The sequence below is a fragment of the Schistosoma haematobium genome, chromosome 1 (assembly GCF_000699445.3).
Source record: "Schistosoma haematobium chromosome 1, whole genome shotgun sequence".
Lineage (NCBI taxonomy): Eukaryota > Metazoa > Platyhelminthes > Trematoda > Strigeidida > Schistosomatidae > Schistosoma > Schistosoma haematobium.
Genome location: NC_067196.1, coordinates 88,027,425 through 88,051,003, shown reverse-complemented (window position 1 = coordinate 88,051,003; position 23,579 = coordinate 88,027,425). Strand labels below are relative to the sequence as shown.

Genomic DNA, 23,579 nt, shown 5'->3' with positions numbered 1-23,579 from the left:
TTCACAACGTTGGCCTTTTTTAGAAATTTGTGTAATGTGCACCAGCTCACAATTTTCTAATACCGTATCTCGGCGAATATGTGAACATCAAGCTAAGCAGTTTTGCCAAAACTAAAGCCGCTTCTCTAAGTATTGCAGGATGGACCATATCCGGATCAGAAGTGAACGTATTGGGATGCTGCACTTTCTGGTACACTGGTTCAGCGCTTAGCTTCAATTCTAAGACTGCTGTTGGCTTTCTTGTGAAGTTCTCATCAATTTGCTTAGTACAGGATGGTTGAATTATCCGAAAGTACTGTTATGCCAGAATGTCGGCAACGTCACCGTTGTCACTGGTTGGGCCACTGGGATATAGCAATTGAGAAAATCTGGTTTTGGCTTGTCAAAGAGAAGCTACGTGATGGGATATGCTCTTCGAATGAGAGACGTTTACCGATCGGTTTTGTCTGATACTAAAGCCTGTCTTCTCTGATTGCCTTTATGCCTTGGTTCCTTACTGGTCTCAATTACCCATATATGCTGTCATTAGTTCGTTTGCACTATGCATAGTAGTGGTTTTCGCGTCTTAGCTGTAGAAGAGAGTGATTCTTTATGACTGTGATTTGCTAGTAAGGTTTGGACACCGTTGGCGGAACAGACAATTTTGTGGCACATAAATTTGTGTGCAATAAGAAACCCCAATTAGTGTCCAGATCAAGTTGAGAGTGGGTGCTGAATATCAAAGACCCAATTTGTAATGAAGTAGCCGGAATGACTGTTCTCGGACATAGATTACACAACAAGAACACAGCATTGGATTCCAACCCAATTACGGCAAAGTGTATCTACTTGCACATTGAGGATACAAAGTCAAATGGGTACAGCATAGGGGAAGTGCCTGTGTCCGTGGCCCGGTCTCACAAGGATCTTGGAGTGAGAGTGAGTCAAGATCGTAAGACTGCGGTCGACTGCCGTGAAGTTGGCAGCTCGATGGAGAAATATCCAGACGCCATAATACTTAGACTGCATACTTACAAACATAAAATTTCTAACTGACAACCTCTCAATCATGACTCCCTTGGAGAAAAGTGATCATGCTACATACTCTTAAGGACTAAGGACAGCACCTCACTATATTTCACCAATGTTTCCTTTATTTTATCGTTAAATATATATAGGTTCCTGCTTGGTGGCATCGTCAACCTACCGCTCCTAAATAAGGACGCCCGTCAGTGAAAGCTTCCTCTACTCTGTTCAGAACCATTGGACTAATCTGAGCAAGCGCCTCTGGAGATCACTTTTAGTTTTCTGATACCAATATAATAAAATCAATGAATCAAACAATTATGTTAATACACCACATGGACATAGTTTCACAGATTTGTTTTTATCGGCCAACCAATATTAGTTGTTATGATGATAATATGAGACAAACATGAATTTTGGGGGAAGTTCCATTAAAATTAGTAGCGAAGATCTTAAATCTATTGATGCATACGAAGAGTATAGACGGTAGCTTACCATAAGATGTCATTTATAATCTACAGCAGAATTGTGGGCGATGATGACAATGGAAAACTTTTCACACCCAAGCAATATGAAGCTTACAAGAACAAATACTTACAATTGGTATGCAAAACTAATTAATTATATTAAGCTAAGAGAAGTCAAAACAGAATTTTTGTGTCTTGGACAAATCCAAATGGAGTAGATTGCATACTTGCTGGTCCACAAAGTGAATGTTTCTGCCAACACCGGTAAAGTATCATAAAACTTTTAAACAGGTTTGGTTTAACCTGCTTGTTTTTATTTTATTACAATTGCATTCACTGTTTCTGTTAGATAAAGCCTCACAGCTCTTATTGTCACTTCATAAACTCCACTGCTAAGTTTTATTAGGCGGAACGACTGAATACCAGATCAGCCAAATTCAAATGGTTGTGGACGGAATAGAAGAAGCTTTCGCTTAACAGGCTTCCGTGTCTAGTAGCAAGGGATCATCAAGTCCTCCAGGCAGGAACCTAGGTATGTTAACAATAAAAGAGGAAAAGAAATTGGTAAATCATAGTGTGATGCTGTCCTTGGTCCTTAAGAATAGATCAAGTTGCCTCTTAAAGGACTCCTGGGAAGTCGCTTCGACTAGCTCGGCTGGCAGCGAATTCCAGCATTTGACAACTCTTAAGGAGTAGAAGTTGTGTCTACATTCCGTCTTGCTATGTTGTGTTTCCAGTTTCTGGGTGTTACCCCTTAGGTTAGTGTTGGAACTAAGCTTAAGTAGGTGTTTGAGAGGATGTCCAGAAGTGTTAAGGATACTGTAAGCCATCAGAAGGTCACCTCTAAGACGTCTATTCTCTAATGGGTAAAGGTTAAGTGAATGGAGAAGCTCTTCATAAGGTTTAGATTTGAGTCCTCGAACTGATTTCGTGGCTCGCCGTTGAATACGCTCCAGGGTGTCCTTATCCTTTTGGAGTGAGGAGGGAAATACTATGTTTCCGTACTCTAAATGGGGACGGATAAAACTATTGAAGATTATATGGAAAGTTCTTCCGTCAAACTTCCGCCAACCTTCTCTTCGAAATCCAACACTTCAATTTTCAATAGTAAGGATAGAGGTCAACTGGCCCATATCAGTCCTTGAAGTTTGTAACACTGTGTAGTTCCAGTCTCTTTTTGAGTGTGTATTACGCATTCTGGTAGATAATTCCAGTAATCCACTACTTGGTGCGAGAGACGGACTCCAGAAGTAAAGTATTTTATATCGGTTTTCTTGAACATTCATAGAATGTCTTCGCAAATGATTAATCTTAGATGGAAGGAGAAGATATGACAGTAGTGCCAAGGTCTTCGTTCAGTATACGATAAGCCAATATTAGATCAACCCGTAGTCTGTGGTAAGATAACGGAAAAAAGTCAAAGCGTCCCAGTTTTCCTTCACAAGATAGGTCAACGAGATCTTTCACCATTTCGGTCCTTCGTTGTTGAACACATTTTAGCATATTCGCCTCACTCTTTAATCTCATATTCCACAAGCAGCCTCACGAAAATTGGGTGTAATACCCTGAACATTTCTTCGTCCAAGTAATCAAATGACCTATGAATAGCCCTTAAGATCCTGAGGCTTTTGACAACGATAGTCTTTCAGTTACTTTCCGTTCTAAGTTCGTGGCTTCTTATGACTCCTAAATCTTTATAGTCCACTACTTTAGGCAACACTAATCCTCATATTGTGTAGTGAGATAAATCGTCACAATTATTTATTTGCATCACTAGACTTGTTAAAATTTACTTCTAATGACCGCCTGTCCATTCATGCAGCCAATGAATTTAAATCATCTCGTAATATTCTATCTAACAAACTGTTTGTAGGTCTACAAATCTTTTCGTCATAGTCAAAGAGTAGAACAGGTGAATTTGCTATAATTGGTAAGAAATTTACATAAAGTAGAAAAATAAGAGGGTCGAAAATTTTACCTTGGACAGCTCCATTTCCCACAGTTTCACATGTTGAGAGAGCTCCACTTGCCCTTACTCGCCGTTTCTTATCACTAAGAAAGTTATTTATTCAGTTTATGATTTCGTAAGAAATCCTAAACCGTAGTTTTAATTTAAGACCCGGTTTACAGACCTTGTTAAAAGCTTTACTTGGATCCATGGGAATTACATCTACTGGAATATCACTACCTTTTGGTGCAACTCAATCTTCTCTTTTAACGAGCAGATTTGTCAACTATGACAGGCCTCTCCTAAAACATGTTGTTCCCTGGATAGAATATCATGTCCCTCCACATAGTTTAAAATGGCCATCCAAACGATTCTCTCCACCAGTTTTACAAATAGACTGGTTAGACTAATGGATCGGTAGTTACCGACTAGGTCCTTGCTCCAAGCCTTATACACTGAACTGATTATTGTATCTTTCTAGTCCCTTGGCAGTTTACAATGCCTCAAAGACATATCAAACAGTATTGCAAGAGGTTCAGCAATTACAGTCTCCAGAGCTTTCACAATCCTCGGATGAATATCATCAGGACTTATCTGGTTTGAGATATGAAGTAGTCTTAAGACAGTTCCTTTCTTAATAAGCAGAGGATTCGTTGACATGCCTCCATTATTATAATTAACTGCTGATCTTTCGTCGTCGTCTGTAGAAAACACTTTACTAAAACATTCTGATAAATATTCAGTATTTGCAACATTATTTCTCACCAAAATCAACGGACTTTGTAGTATTGGAAGTGGTAGGAACTTATCAGTCCTCTGAGCTAACCTCTTTATATACGAGAACAACCTTTTCAGACCACTTTCGCAATCCCTAACCCATTGTTTTTCATCTGAGAATCTAGTTTTACTTATCAACTCTTTGCACACTTTCCCAGTCTTACAATATGTGGATCTGTAATGTTCAGAGCATGTAGAGACTAATATATTCCAATGCTTTGCCCTACGTCTAAGAAGTTTCTTGATCTTTTTATTTATCCATGATGGAAAGTTATGTGGTCTACGTGATACTAAGCACAGTATAAATGGAAACGGAACTAAGCTAAGTGTACCTTTGAATAAAGACCATGCTTCTTCAATTGATGAGCTAGTATTTATTGACCAGTTTGTCGTTGTAGCACATTCTTGTACAGCTATTATTGTTTGATCCCCACAGATTTGGATGGGGTCTAATTCATTCATCTCCTGTTACAAGCCCCAAATATAAATGATAAAACAGCATGATTCTTATTAGCTAATGGTAATGGAATATTAAGGTAGGTAGGATCCTCAGTCGCATAAGTGATCACTAAGTCTAAAAAAGGAGATTCTTGGTTTGGACCAAACTGTGTGGATTTCGATACGTGCTATACTAAAGCATGCTCCATTACCGTCATCAGGAGCCTACTACCAAAAGAGTTTTCAAATCCTACAGTGGCAATCTCTGTCCAACTAATATCGGGGGCACTAAAATGTAATATCAGGCATCCGTTATTCTACTCTATAACTGAATGTGCTCTGAGATAAAGTCATCAACTAAGCAGATTGAGCTACGGTATATTACACCAAATATAAATGTACAACCTTCAAGAGTGAGTTCAGAGCTAGTAACTTCACAAGTCCCACTATCATGTAATTCACAGACGAACGAACAAATGTTTATATGATTAGCTCTGTATATAAGAATCCCATCATTTTCCTGTATCTATTTCTGTCACTTCTTAGGTAGTTGTTTCCCGACAATTCTGAAGTGACGTCAACGTTATGGACTAACCAAGTTTCGGTTACAGCTACAATGAGTGTCTTTAATTTGTCCACTAATACTCCTAGTTCATGGAATCGACTTCTTAGACCATGAGAATCTTCATATGAAGCTCCTAAAACTAACGATCTATCCACACAAAATCTAAAAGAATTCGCTTACAAGACCTGAATACTCAAAAACACATTAGGCGGAGATCTTTTCGCCATTTTGTCTACGCGTTTCTAGTTCAGACAGTGCCACCTTTATTTTTACTCTATCTCCTAGAGACATGTCAAATTTTACTTGAACTTAGGTGTTATCGTGACTTTGAGTACTAGTTAACAAAAGATTTCGTTGTTTTCCCAACCCCAGGATTACCTTAAGGAGTCTATATGATCAGGGTTCAACATTTTTGTTGGTCCTCTTGCCAATTATCAGTTTTTTTATATCATCTGCGGTGTTATCCGGTAAGATGCTATGAATAAATGCTCAGACCTTTTCCAAATCATACGCGTGTCTAGTTTTTAAATCAGGGTCGTCTGCTTCTCAAAAATTACCTACAATAATATTTGATGAGACTAGGCTTTCTCCAGCCACGCTAGGATTAAGTCCAGTCTTACTTTGGGACTTCTGCAGTGTCTTCTATGACCCAGAGTGAGTCTATCAAAGACTTGTCATTCAAACGGGCTTTGTTTGTAACTATTTTCTTTCTCTTCTACGCTTCTGCACTATCTTCCGCTCCGCATCACTCAAGACAGCCACATCAAAACTACTTGAGACGGTGACGGTTTTATCTGAATTCTTAGGTACTACTGTAGAATGGTGACCAACAATATCCAGTGGTATTTCATCCTTTGTTTCTAAAGAGACTTGGCTTTTTCATGTTTTTCATCCGGGCTTTGGGTTTGTCCAGTAACAGCACAGAATACACTGAAAATTTCTTTGCTATCAGTACTAATAATATCAGTGCAGCCACCAGAAGCTTTCTTGCTGTCCTGCGCCAGAAGGCCCATCGCCTCCTGGATCAGTGATGTCTTACTCGAAGAGCAAAACATGCAGAATGAATGGTAGTTAGGCTTCGGGGGTTTTACATGTGGAACCACTTACTACATTCACCATATTGCATTTCTTCATTTGCAAGGACGAAACAATTCAGCTTTCCTTATTTATAAGTATAGTCAACGATTGTAAACAGATCTACGGGGGAAAATTGACAGAAACACGTAAGCTAATCATTAGCGTGAGAATCATCTAACACAAAACGGATTTGAAAACATTTCCAAACCCCAACCGCGATCATTCAAGTTAAAGTCAACCAAGTATGCTTTGAATGCAATAAATACACAAAAGCAAAGTTAGTTTGCAAAAAGTACGAGATCACTGCTCTTTTTAAAACGCACACCACTGGGTTAATTGTTTTTCTCTACATTTGTTTTGTGAACTACGGGTCGTATCATAAATGCATACAGTTTGACCCAGTTTATGTCGTGAACTTTGTATCCATTCTTCTTCTCCCTTTTTTGCTAGGCTTATACAACATAAGACAGATTTCGAGACAATACCTACAAAACGTCCTATACAGTTACCATGTAAACATTGCAGATGTTTGAGTTTTCATGTGATGCCGAAATTCGGGAGCCAAATTGCACGATGTCATTGTAAACATTATGCGACCGATCACAGTGTGGTCAGTTTTACATACTTTTATTAGTTATAAATAGTAAGCCAGCAATAAATAATTCTAAACATCTTTCCAGAGAATCTGCAGACCATTAGAGCATTCCTCGTTATTTGAGAGCACAAAACATAGAAAAAATGGCTTAAGAGTACAAATGTTTTTGTGTCTGACATTATGTTTACAAAAGGGACGATCTCATCTCCTAAGCAAAAATGATTAATTGATGCGTTGTTTCTATATAAGCAGGATAAAATATTGTAAATACTGAGTAACTCTTTTAAGAGCTTAATGATTTGCGGAATACATATTTTTTAAATAATATAAGCATCCTGTGTGTGGTATTTGTGTGCAAACAAATAGTACAAACGTTTTAATTAAAAGTTATGCAGGGTTAATAAATAAGAACGTTCGTCTAAATTCGATCGAATAATTCCGCAGTGTTTGGGCGCCGAGCTAATGTGAGACATTAAAGAGAAAGAATGTATTTGTAAAATTCATTCGCTGAGACTCTACAAATGCATTGTTTCTCGTTATACAGGGTTATTTTAAAGACTGATGATGTTATTTGAAATGATGTTTAGTGTTTGACTAATGTTAACCAGAATTATATCAATCTCTAATTTGACTACATTTATCACATAGAGATAGGCCTTGATCAAAAAGTGATCAATTATTGTTTATTGAAGCTTTAACGAATATTATTATGGCAGATTATTATCACCGATTTGTGCAAAATATGATTCCACCGATCTATTTATTGATAATTACGGTAACCATAAGGGTAAATCAACTAAAAACAATGGTGTTTTAAAGTGGAAATTTATGTAGTGGAAAATCGATATTGAAAAAATGATTGATTATTGCGTCCACCTTTTGCCGTTGAACAGTGGCTTAATTGTCTAGAAATTAAGCGTTCGCGTGTGATACTGAAGATTGTCAGTTCAATTCTCTGAGGCAGAATTGTGGGCTCTCACTGCTGAGGAGTCCCATACTAAAATGAAACAGTTGTCCAGAGCTTTATGGTTTACAAAGGTGTTCTAATTAAGATCAGTTCGTGATTTAAACTATGATAGCTATGTTTCTGTTAAGAAATATTTTATTACCATATCGAAGACATCAGTGATGTAACTAAAATCAACATCTATTTGATTTACGAGTCCACTGACCTAACAATACTAACTTAACTCTTATTTCAAGGATTTCTATTATTCTGTTCAAAATTTTCTGTGATGATCTACTTTACGTATTCAGCAACATATTACCTAGTCTTATGAGGTTATTTATCCTTCCAAAAATTGCTTCTGGCGAAATAATAACCTGTTATAATTTTTTCATATATTACTCAGCAATTAAAAACAATATAATGAAGTGGTCTTTATTTAGGCATACAAATTATGTATCCTTTTGAAACTGATCAATTATAAAGACTACAAAATATATTATCCTTGGTGTTGAATTTACCATATCATTAGTAATATCAAAAAAGAAAAGTGTAAGGAGCATAGACCCATAACAGATATTGTAAACACTTATTATTTCAAAGAATCATAATAGTTTCGTAATCGTCATTACACTTCCATACGTAAGTAGACTTAATGAGATAATTTCTACTTCACTATTTTGAGATGGTGAAGATTTGTAGCTCAGGTGGATGAATTTGATGGAGTTTTGTTCTCTGAGCTAGATGGTTTGGTCGTGGAGCTTTCATCATTCTTCTGAACGACATCATCAGCACAAACTTCAGATAGAAAGAAGTAAACAATGACAAATTTAAGGTCAATAAGAACCAATCAACGTCGAAGTGTACAGAACAAGCTGTGAAACGCATATGGAGAAATTCGAACACTTCACTTCTACCCGAACTTTGTGCTGATGATGTCGTTCAGAAAAACGATGAAAGCCCCACGACCAAATCATCCAGCTCAGAGAACAAAACCCCATCAACTTCACTATTTTGTTACGCTTTTATGATAGTTGGTTTTAATTTTGTCAGTTTGTAGTTGATCCCTGTATTATAATAATAAAACAGAATCAAACGTCAAAAATTGCTAGAGTAAACTAAAAAACTATCTTCAAACATATAAATCTATGGAGGATCTATATGTAGCACACTATAGAATATCATAAACAATAAAATTTTAAATTATACTTTTAAAACGTATGCAAATTCGTAATTATCTAGCCAAACTTGTCTTCTATGTGTATCGAAAATACTATATGGCCACTTAGAGTGGATTGAAATGAGACTCAAACGTAAGATAGAAAGTTAAGATTATAGATCTTGATTTCACCGGTTGAAATCGTGAGTCAGTTGAAGCTAGATCTTGATTGTCTGTAAAAACTAATGCATGCACTTAGTTATCATCTATTTGAATTTCCTTTCATACACGACAATTTCAGCTTCCATACCCTCAAGGTCACATTTTCGGATCCAATACCGAGATATTGAGAACAATTTCGGAAGTTGTAGGATTTCCCCTTGTATTTTCACTGATAGCTTCTTACTGGGTCTAAAGATCTCATTTTAGCATAAAGTGAGCTGAATATGAATCTTAAAATAAGTATTAATTGTTTTAAGATCATTTTGTGGTTCAGTTAAGCTACTCTTTCAGAATATTGTGTAGAGTTATTTTCTATTTAATTTTAGGTAACACCTTATTTTTGTTCAAAATCCGATTGCAGTTGTAATGGTTTCAGAACAAGTATGCGATGTGACTGTGGTATCGAGTTACATAAACATGAAATGATTGTGAGTTTGAATTTTAATCCAGTTTAATATTGCTTAGCGTTTCTATTTTGACACCTATAAATAAGACAAGAATTTCAACTTCATTTGTGACCGATAATAACAATGTAGGTGTGTTGAATTTATACCGATTCAGTTAGAGTTAAGCGTTATGGGGAAGTGAACAAATAATTTACTGACACATCAAATTAGTTGGAAAATTTTGATCCTTATCGCTTTTGATTCGTTTATGAAATAGATATAGATCATCAAAGCTTCATCAGGATTATAGATATAATGGTGAATGTTAAATGCTCTCAAATTTGGTGCTCTAGTAAATAAAATACTGAACATTTAATAGGCCTAACTATTGCAGAATCCAGTAATTCCAAACGGCTCTCAAGAAAACGATGATGAGTATGGTATTTTGTTATACCCGTGCAGTTATCATTACCATTTGGAGTTCACAAGTTCTACATCTCTAACTTCAGTCATCCATACACAAAAATACTGTACGCTGAAATGTAACAATCCCTGATTTAAAACTAACTTCGATACAAGTGATATCATTCTGTTGAGCGCTGTCATTACATAAAGAGCATCTCCTTGTTGTATGTTGAGGTAGTAATCGATATTATACAAGACTCTTGAATACTCTTATACTTTCACTGATCACTTTACATTCAAACACTTTAATTTAATATCAGTCTGATGCAAGATGAAGAAGAACCAAAAATGCTCAACAATCTTAAGAACTCAATCTGTCTCTAGTACAGTCCCAAGAGACACATCCAGATCTGTAAGATATAAGTATCATTGAAGTTTTAAGTGTGTTTTGCACGTGAATTCTAACATGCACAAAAATGGCGGACGACATTCAGAAAACTTCTTTAAGCACTGGATAGGTAAGTACATGCATATATATATCCTAAATTCCGGAAAATGAGGTTTGTATAACCTCAGTTCGCATATTTATTGAACTGATAAGCAAATGTACATTTAGATCTAATATTTCAAATCATTCCCAATAGTTTAATTAACCGTCTAAAATATTTCCTTATGTCTTACTTTTTATAACCAGATGGAAACTGCCGAAGAACGTCATAATAGAGGTAAACCAATAGGTCAGACTTCACCATATCAAGCTATGGGTGGACTAACTGGATTTAGTTCACTTGCACCTGGTATAACACGTATGGATACAAGCGGTGCAGGCAAATTATTATCAGAGGAAGAAATGAATAAGTCAATTACATCTGTAGATAATCCATTTCTCCGTAGTCATGCACAAGGAGTTTTTAATTACGAGTTGACAGTTAATGATACGAACGGTAATTTAGTTGTGTTTTTTTTTCAAGATAAAGTATATTTTATTCACTCACATCAAACCAATTGGATTATTCGACCAAATTGACTATGAAATCCAATACCGTTTTGATCACCAATGTTCAGGTTCTTGTCATAACCCCTAACCAAGTCACTTTTTTAAAATCAATATATCGAATAACTTATATTTAGAGGATGGCTGTACTATAAACAATGAAATGTAGTAGACAAACAAGAGGATATATGTTTAGTTATTTTAGAGTTAAAGCCAATTATTTTCGAACAAACAAGCATAATGACGTGTGACTATCATTGATTTTAAATTATTGAGTGAGAATCAAATACAATGTTCTATAGGAATATCGGCCTGCAAAATCACCATTTTGAACTGATGATTTTAAGAACCTTAATGATTATCAGGAATTCTGATCTTAGAACACAATCATCTTTTAAGTTTTGTGTTTGTGAGTAAAATATGTATTACAGAAAAGTACAATAGAACAAACGTTGAAAGCTAGGCAATGAATAATAAAGAAACGATATTAGTATTTCGGAGTATGCACTGACTAATCATTGAATAATAATCAACAGTATATTATTCAATCTTCAATCCCAATAAAAATTTCATCCATGAAGTTGTAATGTGTTATCTAGCCTAAGTGGTGTAACACTGTAATGCACTTTTCTTAGGGCTTAGGTAGGTGAAGGCAATCGATAGGATGTTATAGATATAGCTTTTGTCCTAATTGGTATACCAGAATGGATTTTGTGGAGATTTCTAGAAATTTCACAGGTTGAAATCATGAGTCAATTGAAGCTAGACCACCATGGAAAACGTGGAGGCACTAGACGGCCGTTTCGTCCTAGTATGGGGCTCCTCAGCAGTGCGCACCTACGATCCCGCCCCCTGCGAGATTCGAACCCAGGGCCCATCAGTCTCGCGCCAGGAGCTTAACAAACTAGACCACTGAGCCGGCCGGCATCAAACGGTGTTGATGTCTAACTTCAACCAATCCACGAAGTTGCGCCACCGTACACCATTGTCTTCAGTGGGCTGATATCTCACAACACATCTGGTTGAACTCCACTGGTAACGGCCTCTCACTAGAACTCCAGGAGTATCTCCTGAAGTCAGTCACTAGTGAGCAGATGATTATTATCAGAATGGGTTTTGTGGAGATTTTTAGAAATTTCACAGTGCTTCCAGGTTTTCCATGGTGGTCTAGCTTCAATTGACTCATGATTTCAACCTGTGATTGGTATACATTAACAAGATGTGTTTATAATCTTGATAGGACTGATGCCTTCCATGAAATTCGAACTACTACCAATCATTGCCACAACATGGGTATGCTGATAGTTAGCTATTCAATCTGTATTCTTTGTTGATGAGTTTCAATCAATAAAATATTTTTGAGTCCAAGATTTCTTCTCGGTAGCTTATAACTATCACTTATTGGAGTACAGTAAACATCGAACATGCATGTTGGTCACCAAATGTATTCTGTTATCGCTTAGTTGAGAAAACTCTTATTAAATGGTATTTTGCAATGATACACGCAATAAAAGGTTGATGATGATTATTTTAAAGGTTTTATCATTTTGACTACTAGTGATATAGTCATTTTGCATTATTAAATTATAGGCGCTGAACGTGAACGTCATGAAGTTGAGTCACAGATGCGTCGTCCAGGAGAATCAGAATTAGATTATTATGAACGTCGTTATCAAGAAAGAGTAAGTCTATCTGCTAGTTATGTAGAAATACGAGTTTAAATACACATTTTTGCCTATAATAATATCGCATGCCGAGAAAATAATCATCCCGATCGATAATTTTTTCCAGTTGACCTCCAAATATTTTTCTCGGAACGACCGAATAACATGTTGAAGCTAGCTGTAGGCTACTTGACATAGGTATCAGATCGGTTAATGAGGTTGTAAATCTTTATTGACATATTTTACGAATACCTAGCCACTGCCTATCTCAAGGAGCGACGCTTAGTTAGCGCAAAATTAGACTAAGGAAAATTAGAGAAGGGGAAACCAAAGCGTCGCATGAGTGCATGAAGTCGCTGACTGTCAGCCTGAGTCAATTTTGACAGGTATAGACTTCTTGGTTAGGGTCCAGATGATAAACACGATCAGTGGTTGGAGATTTCGGGTGATGAGTAAAAATCGGTCAGTAAACTAAATACATTCACTCTCTATCGCCCTCTCGATCTAGAACGCCAGTATCCCTTCATACATAACTTTTCACTCTGTCTTCCTAAACCATAGTGTTTCTTTTTATCATTGCTACTACATCATCCCGATATCTTTTGTTACTCTCATTTCGTTTCGTTAATCAGGTGTAACAACTTGTGCTTGCACATTTGTACTAGGCTCAATAGTGATTATATATGTCTGTTGTATAAGTATTTCACAACTTTAACTATCACTGTAATTGTTAACAAATCATTATGAATCATGGATGATTAAATGAACTTTCAATCCGAATTGCAAAGTAAATATCTGTGCAAATCATCAGTTTATTCTGTAGTGCGATTCTATAGTCCAATCAAACTAAAGCCTTAGCATGAATGTACGTTTATAGAAGCTCCCGTAGAGGTTAATTCCTCCCCATTTGACTCCAACAGATGAAATCTCGTTAGCTGAGTATTTAGGCAGGCCAATTTCCCAAGTAGTGCTATGAGTTTATTCAAAAGCTATAACACCAGTTATTGGAAGAGTGTATTGTTAATAAATAAAAGAATCCGCGAGCACGCAAGAGGAAAAGCACACTGGGAAGTGAGTGTGTAAGCTACAAGTCGAAATATCTATATGTATTTTATGAATTTAATCAATTGCGGGTAATTTATTGATTGTCTGTGTTTACAACCAATAGAAGGATAGATAGAGATTGCAGTGCAGACATTCGTTCACTCAGACTCACACGTACGTTTACATAGTGGATTAACTGTCAAACTTACAGCGGGTGGGTACTAAAAAATGTAATGGGCTTATTATGCTTCCATTCCTGATTCTCACGATGAGATAAAGGCTAAAAAATAAGACCGGAATGATGTAGAAGCAATGATAAAAGGAAGACTATACACCACGCGTCAAGGCAAACGGCAGTTGGAGAAATGTGATGTATATTCTAACCACCCCAATCGATGAAGGTTTACTACCTCACCAGAGGATTTGTTATTTTCACCTTATATCTTACTCTTAGCCTCGACAATCCCCATTCGTTCGTTGCACAGTAGGTAAGAAATGCATCGAAGATATTTATGATCATCCTGCAATATACGCAAGTCCTTTACCTTTATAGGTGATTTACACAACCAGAGTTATAGATGGTGGACTGTCGTGCTGAATACTCCCCCTTTGATTAATGAACGGACAACTCTCTTTCAGCGCAAGTGACATAAGTAGGCCAAGGCCAAGAGAGCTTTCTGAATCCTTGCTAAGATTTTGTCAGACACCAACGTTCCAAAACTGATGAGACTTCCAAGGTAAGTGAAGTGGTTGATACACTCGGTAGACTACAATTTTGCTAAGTAGTTGCTTAACAGATCAAAGCTGTTCTATGACCCATTTATACAAGCAAAAATGGTCAAGTTCGGTTCTGAATATCAACAGCGGATTGGAATGTCAGTCTGGAATTAAAGTACATTCAGCTAACCGGTACTAAACAAACCGAAACATGTGTCCTGAATCCTACTGTGCAAAAAGTATCATAAACGTTTAATTACAGGTAAAATCAATTCATTCTCTCAAAGTGCCCATATGCTATTATTTACTTATTACTTTAGTTGACCACATAAATATTGGTACAAAGGGGTACCGAATACATATGTGCCACACAAATCACTTGATTTGAGTGTGGACTGTGATACTGCCTGAGTGCCCAGACCGAAGCAGGTGGTTCTCTTAGGCCGCCACACTCGGAACCTTCGACCTAATGGTCTTGTAGTGTCGGTTATTATGTTAAGCCCACATATCTTACCCTAGATTTCGGACAGGCCAGTCTATTCATCCTTCTTGAGTCACATTTTGACCTTGTTGATTATTTGCTTATCAACATTGACTGTTTTTATATGACCGTATGTGTGTAAACCTCTTATCCTATGCATCAAATGTCTGTAGCCTATTTTTGTGTGACTATAAGTAGTGATTAACGCTTGACTAACTGGAGTTGGCTCACATGCCTTCTTCACTGCGCATCATTTCGCTTCGCTTCTCCGATATTTTGTCTGGATCAAAGATTGTATGAAATGTACGTATTCGAAATTGATTCACGTATTTGACTTATTTAATTCCGTTATTGACTAACGCGACTTAAGTTGATGACTATATACGAGGATTGAAGGTATGTGTATCTCAATAACAATCATTCATACTATCTCACTGGTGTCAGATTCCAGGCCATTAAAGTCTGATCCACAAGGCAGTGGAGCAACGTAAGGAGATGCAGTCTCATGGTAGCCGGTGACCAGTAATTGGCTCATACGCCATTTCTTACCCCAGGATTCTGGGGCCGATATACACAATTGGTTTGGAATCAAGGTTTTCTAACTCCATTAGGTGAACCCTCCGTGCCCACCAACCCGGTTAAAGCGCCGGACATCCGCTTTTTGTCCTCTCAATTTCGTAAACAACAGTAATGCCGCGAGAAGGTAGAGAGTAGGACTTCCTCGGCAGTGGTTGTATACGTGTGGCCATGTGGACTCTCCCTACCTTCGGATGTAACAGGGCGATTGGGGGCCCATATGCCATACATATAAATAAAAAAATCAGCCCTGAATATGAACGACGAGAAAATTCACATTGTTACGAATTTTAATAAATATCAGTTAAAATGTTTGTTTGAGATGTTGATTATCAGATTACTGTTCAGCGTTTACTTAATTGTTTGATGGGAAAAATCATTGCGATTAGTTTTTTTCTGCAACTGACAATCAAATAAAATGAATCAGTAAAAATGACAATTACATTAGGAAATTACTAATTTACTTAGAGATTAGATTGTTCAACACTAACTATTAGTGAATAATATATTCCTTCAGTTTTTTAGATGATGGAGAAGATTTATAGCTCAGGTAGATGAACTAGATGGTTTGATCGTGGACAGGTAGACTTCTACCTGAAGTTTGTGCTGACAAAACTCCATAAAAAATTTTTCTTCAGCTTGTTTATCACTAATTAATCTAACAACAGGGATCATAATTGTCATATTAATTCCATCGTTCTAATTCTATGAATTTCTTTTCCAGGAAAAAGGCAAATACATCAGAAAACCTGAACAGATACGTAAATTTTAGTTGAAATGTTCTAATATCGATAATGGTCACTGTATTGTACTTTACCTTATAAATAGAATGAACAATTTGTGTAAGTCATCATCATCGTCATCATTATCATTATACTACCTACCTATTCAATTCGTAGATGAGTTCATCATACAGATTACTTGGATATTTATATTTCATTATATATTTTCTTTTAAAAAAAGAGAGATAAGATGGAGGTTTAGATGCATTACAAATGCAAGAATAAAACCAGAACAACTACAGTAATTGGGACAGGATGATATAAATTCATTTTATTTCATACTTTTTATTCAGCTCTTTACAACCATATTTGAATCATACAATCATTAATCATTTACATGTTTTCGATATTTATCTTCAAATGAACTCACATTTGCTTATTCGTATATATATGTACAGAGATGGATAGTGGTTAACAACAAAATCCTAAAGACGCTCATTTCTTCCTATTTGTGTCTTATCAGATGGATATACATCTGTAGCTAAATGAATAATTCAATGACATTCGAAACGAATGGTACTAGGTTCGAGTCCCTGAGTAAATATCAACTCTAGGGTGCAAGCACATCCAACTGATGAGTTTAAAACAGGATGAAATGCATGACCCTAAGATTTCACTTTTATCCACCATTCATCTCTGCTTATATGTGTATAAAATATTGACAATCATTGTCGTTCTATTATTTCAATCATCAATATCTATTACGTCATACAAATATGGTTGTATGCAGTCGAAAATAAATTGATTTTACCGTATTTCGCTTGTTTTCTTTTTGCTTTGCCTTTGTTCAAATCTATAAGGGACGTTGGTTGTCATTTCTTTTTACTTACTTACTTACTTACGCCTGTTACTAATCGTGAAGGAGCATAGGCCGCTCACCAGCATTCTCCATCCAACCCTGTCCTGGGCAATCCTTTCTAGCTCCGTCCAGTTGTAATTCATCTTTTTCATATCTGCTTCTATTATCCGACGCAATGTGTTCTCTGGCCTTCCTCTTTTGCGCTTCCCTTGAGGATTCCAAGTTAGGGCTTGCCTCGTGATGCAGTTTGACGATTTGAGTAATGTATGTCCTATCCATTTCCATCGTCTTTTCCTAATTTCTTTTTCAGCTGGAAGTTGGTTAGTTCTCTCCCACAGAAGGCTGTTGCTGATGGTATCCGGCCAATGGATGTTGAGTATCTTGAGTAGACAGCTATTTATAAATACTTGTACTTTCTTGATTGTGGTTGTTGTAGTTCTCCAAGTTTCAGCTCCATACAGTAGAACTGCCTTGACGTTCGTATTGAAGATTCTCACTTTGATATTGGTTGAAAGTTGTTTTGAGTTCCATATGTTCTCCAACTGTAGGAATGCTGTCCTTGCTTTTCCAATCCTCGCCTTTACGTCTGCATCTGAACCTCCTTGTTCATCGATGATGCTTCCCAAGTATGTGAAGGATTCTACATCTTCCAGTTTCGACATCAAGAGTGATTGGATTGCTGTTTTCCGCTTTGAATTTGAGGACCTTGGTTTTCCCTTTGTGTATGCTGAGGCCTACTGATGCAGAGACTGCTGCTACACTGGCTGTCTTCATCTGCATCTGTTCGTGTGTACGTGATAGGAGGGCTAGGTCGTCTGCGAAGTCCAAATCGTCTAATTGATTCTGAGTTGTCCATTGTATTCCATGTTTTCCTTCAGATGTCGAGGTCTTCATAATCCAGTCGACCACCAGAAGAAAGAGGAAGGGAGAGAGTAAACAGCCTTGTCTGACTCCGGTCCTTACTTAAAATGCATCTGTCAGCTGTCCTCCATGCACGAGTTTGCACTGTAGTCCGTCGTATGAGTTCCGGATAATGTTGACAATCTTCTTAGGAACTCCGTAGTGTCGAAGAAGTTTCCATAATGTCCTCCTATCTACACTGTCGAATGCCTTTTCATAATCAATGAAGTTGATGTATAGTGATGAGTTCCACTCAACTGATTGTTCGACGATGATCCGTAGTGTCATAATTTGGTCTGTGCACGACCGATCCTTACGGAATCCAGCTTGTTGATCTCGAAGTTGGGCGTCTACTGCATCCTTCATCCGGTTCAGCAACACTCTGTTGAAGACTTTCCCTGGTATTGACAGTAGTGTAATGCCTCTGTAGTTTTCACATTTGCTCAGATCTCCTTTCTTTGGAATCTTGACGAGGTGTCCTTCTTTCCAGTCCATCGGCACTTGTTCCTCCTCCCAAATCTTTTTGAACAGAAGGTGAAGCATGCTTGCAGTTACTTCGATGTCTGACTTCAGTGCTTCAGCTGGTATGTTGTCGGGTCCTGCTGCTTTCCCGTTCTTGATTTGTCTGATGGTCATCCTGATCTCTTCCGTCGTTGGTGGATTGACATCTATAGGTAGATCTGTGTGTGCTGCTTCGATGTCCGGTGGATTCATTGGAGCCGGCCTATTCAGGAGTTCCTCGAAGTATTCTACCCATCTGTTCCGCTGTTGTTGAATTTCAGTGATTGGCCTGCCTTCTTTGTCCTTGACCGGTCTCTCTGGTTTACTGTATTTCCCTGCTAGTTTCTTCGTTGTATCGTAAAGTTGTTTCATATTTCCTTCCCTTGTAGCTTTTTCCACCGTCGTTGCTAATTCTTCCACGTATTTCTTCTTGTCGGCTCTGATGCTCCTCTTCACTTGTTTGTTTGCTTCTATGTATTCAGCTTGTGCTTGGACTTTCTATGCTCGTGTTCGGCTGTTGTTAATTACTGCCTTCTTGTTCTTCCTTTCTTTGATCTTGTCCAGTGTTTCTGTAGAGATCCATTCCTTATGATGGTATTTCTTTAGACCCAGAACCTCTTGACACGTTGAAGTTAATGCTTCCTTGATGCCTTTCCAGTTGTCCTCCATACTAGTTTCTTCTTCCTTCAGTAGATCTTGTAAGGCTTGGAACCTGTTGTTGAGAGCTATCTTGAATTCACTGAGTTTGTCAGTATCTCGAAGGAAGGCTGTATTGAACCTTTGTAGTGCTGTTTGTCCACTTGTCCAGTTCTTTTTTAGCTTCAGTTTTAAATTGGCTACAACTAGGTGGTGATCTGAAGCTACGTCAGCACCTCTTCTGGTTCTCACATCTTCCATTGTCCTTCGGAATTTTTTGTTGATGCAAATATGATCTATTTGGTTCTCTGTGGTGTGGTCCGGTGAGATCCATGTAGCCTTGTGTATACGCTTGTGTGGAAATATTGTGCCTCCTATGACCAATTCGTTGAATGCATATAGATTTGCAAATCTTTCTCCATTTTTGTTTCTTTCTCCCAGTCCATGTCGTCCCATAATATCTTCATATCCAGTGTTGTCTATTCCGACTTTGGCATTTAGATCTCCCATTAGAATAGTTAGGTCTTTCCTTGGGCATTTCTCAATGATTGACTGCAGCCGCTCGTAGAATTGATCTTTAATGTCATCGTTGCTATCATTGGTGGGTGCATAACATTGGATAATATTCATTAAGAGCCCCTCCTTCTTTGTTTTGAATGATGCTTTGATGATTCTGGATCCGTGAGATTCCCATCCTACAAGTGCATTTCGTGCTACTTTGGACAGCATAAGAGCGACTCCCTGAGTGTGTGGAGTATTTTCCTCTTCGTGACCGGAGTATAGCAGCATCTCTCCCGTAGCTAGCCTTTTCTGTCCAGCTTGGGTCCAGTGGGTTTCGCTGATTCCCAGTACTGCTAAGTTGTATCTCCTCATTTCCATTGCTATTTGACTGGTCTTCCCGGTTTCCCACATTGTTCGAACGTTCCATGTACCTATAAAGATTTTTGCTCTGGTTGTTAGAAGGAGCATCGGCCTCGTGGCTTCCGAAGGAACTTGGCTTTCACCATGAAGCGTCATAATTCTTCTAAATGAAGACCTTCTAACTCCCAGGGCAGAGTTAAAATGGTTTGGATTATTTTTTCTGGTAAGCGTTTTTTTAGCGAGTTAGTTTTCTACGGGATGGGGACGCTAACCCCATGCCCAACCCTCCTCCTTTACCCGGGCTTGGGACCGGCAGTAACCCTATAAGGGCTACAGGCGGAGTTGTCATTTCTTTTCTTTTTGATAATTTTATTTTCATTAATTTTTATTTATCATTGTTCTTATTCATCTACTTATTTTGTATGATTATTGTGAATACATATTTTAAACAAGTTTCTCATATTTTAAATATAGTTGCAGAAACACTAAGTCACTTTTGATTTAAATCTCATCAGCCCTTGTGATCTGGTGTGTGACGAAATCTCAGTATGGATACAGAAGGCTCGACTAGCTTTTGGCAACTTGTGTCATTTATGTCGTAGGTGAGATATCCGTCTATCAACCAAAGGACGTGTTTAGTGAGCAGCAGTTCGTCCCGTCCTACTTTATGGCAGTGAAACATGGCCGGTAAGAGTAGAGGATATTCATAGGCTACTAGTATTCGATCATAGGTGTCTTCGAAACATTGCTCGTATATCCTGGGACCATCGATTAAGTAATGCAGTTGTTAAGAAATGGGTACTAAGTAAGGGTGGCAAATCGATTGATGAAGTGATGAAACTTCATCAGTTGAGATGGCTGGGATACGTTTTACGTATGCCCAACCACCGACTACCCCGACGTGCAATGTTTTATGGTATAGGAGTAGGTTGGAAGAAAGCTAAGGACGCCCAGACCAAAACATGATACAAATCCATGAAGTCACTGACAAGTGAACTGAGTCATGTTGGTAGGTGTAGACTACCTGGTTGGGGACCGCGAGATGATAGCAACCGATGGTTAGAGACCCTGAATGACATGGCTCAAAATCGTTTGCAATGGCGCAGATGCATCCACTCTTTGTGTTCTCCCAAATCCTAATCTTCTGAATTCTTCATATCCCCTTCTTTTTTCTCTTTCCAAATTTCTTTCACTGGATTACACTCCTTGAATAACATCTTCAAACCCTAATTTTTCTGATTACAGCTTATAATTTTACTACATCTAGCACTATGGAATTTGAATCGACAATTGCATCTTTGTGCTAATGTAGTATGGCAACTCGGATTGATGTACATACGTACGAAGTTCTGCGTTGTTACTGACTGTCTTTTGATTTAAATTGTATACGGATACATTTCTTGTAAATGAGAAACAAACAGAAAATAAAAATTAACGTGAAAGCATTCATGAGCAATGTGTAAAATAAAAAAGTTACCAGCAAAAAAGAAAGAGACAGGAATCAGTCATTGAAGTTGTTAGTTTATTAAATAAGTATATAAATAATCAATAAATCAATCGTCAGGTGGACATGCTCTTGCCATAGATCGGACGGGTGGTCCATTCCATTGATGAGAATGTTGTGATAAATCATTTGTTCCATGAGTATGATAATGTTCATCATGTGAATCCCAATAACCATCAAGATTTCTTTGTCTTCTTTCTTTATCTCGACGTTTTCGTCGACCACCTGCTGTAGCTTGTAATGCTAAAGCTTTAGCTTCAACTTCTTGTTTTACTCGTGCTAATTGTTCTTCACGTTGTTTTGCTTGACGGGCTGATCTACTTTGATAGACTGAATAAACAATAAATACATATGAAAATGAGTGAAAGTACTATCTACGAATATATATATATATATATATATATATATATATATATATATATAAGGATAAATATATCGATTTGAAAATACCCAGAAAAAATTAAGAATAATTTTGCTTACCTTGTGTTCCATCACTTCCTTCCACTTGATGAATACCTAAGTCTTTTAATGGTGGCGAAACTACAGAAGCTACAGCTGCGGCAGCAATTGTTGGAGGTGGTATTCTTGATGTTGGTTGATGATGAGTCTCTGCTAAATGATGCTGATGATGACTAGTATTATTATGACTCGGGAATAGAGCAGCACTGATAGTGGCTGCAACCCCATTCGCTATGCCCAATCCTAAACCCATAGTTAGACCAGGTGCTTCATGTGTAGTATTGCCATTTATATCACGAATTACTGAACCATTTCGTTTATTTTCACCTTGAAATAATGATGGATGTAACGAGTGAACTTTAGGTGTAAGTCCAGCGGCGACAGCAGCGATTGCTGCTGCACTCGCAGCACCCACATGTAATCGACCAGTACGAGGATAATTTGAACGTGAACCTTCATTTTCATCATCTGAAAAATGTCCTGTGTTAAGGCCATCAGGACTATTATTATGATCAATCTTAAGTTTTCTTCCACCAAAATGTGTATTATGAAATTCACTACCAACACTACCAGCGTGATGTACACCAGTAAGTCCAAGTTCATTTTCTACTTGTCCACCATTTTCTGTTAACCAACCAGTTGCTCTTGCTCCGGTTAATTCACTAATTTCTTGACTAGTAAATCCTGCACTTAATGCAGACTAAAGTGAAAAAAATAGGGGAAATATTTTAATTTTGAATAATTCGTTGTTAACGTATAATTACAGGTCATTGTATACCAAATACATTAACTAGTCATTAGGTTAAAGTAATTAGTTTAACTTCTTTCAGTTCCTGATGTAGATTGAATCCAATCAATTAATCTTTCATGCTGATTCTTTCCATTCACAAATTTAGATTATTTTATAAAACATAAACATTAGATCAAATGATTGTATATCGACGTGAACTGTATTATCGCGGTATCTGCTACTTATGCTAACAGTAATGAGTAGTAAGTAGCATCAATCTGAAGTGAATGTGCTTGACAGCAGAAGATTGAAATGAACAGAACAGGAAGGAAATCGGAGAGAAATTAAAATGACAACAGAATCAAAGGAATAGTTGAGTCTATGAAGGACAACACAAAGAAGCTGTGTAAATAATGTATTTGGTGTATGATTTCCATATATTACCGAGTCACTGTGATTTTGCATTAAACAATGAACTATTGACCATAAGTCTTTAAAATAGAATTTATTCTGAAACTTATAATCTCTCAGGAATTTGAATCCAAGTTGTTACGTACTGTATGTTGAAATCTTATCAGTGAACTATTCAAACTGAGATATAAAAAACTTATGGTTATACTTCGTAGAGTGTTTCTAGGTTGAAAATTTTATAACAAACAAATTCCATGTTCCGTTTCTAACTTAACATGTCATCAACCACAGATCAACATCATGCACCAAGAACGAGACAAACATGAGTTTGACCATATTCCACTGATTAATCCTTAAAACTATATTTTTGAAATGCTATCAATAAATATAATCTACAGAAATCGCACTGAAATCACGAATCAATCTATGTTAAATAACCTTTGGGAATCTGGAGACATTAAACGGCCGTTTGGTCCTTGTATGAAACTTCTTAGTATACAGGAATTGAACCCAGGATTTCCGGTCTCAAA

The 23,579-nt window shown here is 37.3% G+C and overlaps 2 protein-coding genes across 4 annotated transcripts in view; one reads left to right on the top strand and one right to left on the bottom strand.

The window, feature by feature from the left end:
* Positions 1-1,379: 1,379 nt before the first annotated feature.
* Positions 1,380-19,256, top strand: MS3_00002385 (uncharacterized protein). 2 transcript variants are annotated; one of them, XM_051209958.1, is made up of 8 exons: positions 1,380-1,491; positions 1,530-1,608; positions 1,642-1,736; positions 6,728-6,887; positions 9,526-9,627; positions 10,685-10,934; positions 12,575-12,666; positions 16,191-19,256. In XM_051209958.1, exons 1-8 carry the CDS (start codon positions 1,415-1,417, stop codon positions 16,236-16,238), a joined length of 903 nt encoding a protein of 300 aa, XP_051075443.1. In that variant the 5' UTR covers positions 1,380-1,414; the 3' UTR covers positions 16,239-19,256. The 2 variants fall into 2 exon arrangements, with proteins under 2 accessions (XP_051075443.1, XP_051075444.1); XM_051209959.1 differs by lacking the exon at positions 6,728-6,887 and having other exon boundaries at positions 12,575-19,256.
* Positions 19,257-21,057: 1,801 nt separating this feature from the next.
* The window catches only part of CACNB1 (Voltage-dependent L-type calcium channel subunit beta-1), a 37,341-nt gene continuing 34,819 nt past the window's right edge, over positions 21,058-23,579 (bottom strand). For both annotated transcript variants that reach the window (XM_051209956.1, XM_051209957.1), the window contains 2 exons: positions 21,930-22,608; positions 21,058-21,779 (listed from right to left, as the gene is read on the bottom strand). In XM_051209956.1, the coding sequence (XP_051075441.1) occupies positions 21,499-21,779; positions 21,930-22,608 (960 nt within the window). In that variant the 3' untranslated portion in view covers positions 21,058-21,498. The remainder of the gene's footprint in view (positions 21,780-21,929; positions 22,609-23,579) is intronic.

Excerpts from the sequence above, each read along its gene's own strand:
- MS3_00002385 (XM_051209958.1), top strand. The coding sequence starts at position 1,415 with ATGAATTTTGGGGGAAGTTCCATTAAAATTAGTAGCGAAGATCTTAAA. Across the intron at positions 1,492-1,529 it reads GCATACGAAGAGTATAGACG|AATTGTGGGCGATGATGACA; the intron begins GTAGCTTACCAT and ends AATCTACAGCAG. Across the intron at positions 1,609-1,641 it reads AGAACAAATACTTACAATTG|AGAAGTCAAAACAGAATTTT; the intron begins GTATGCAAAACT and ends TATTAAGCTAAG.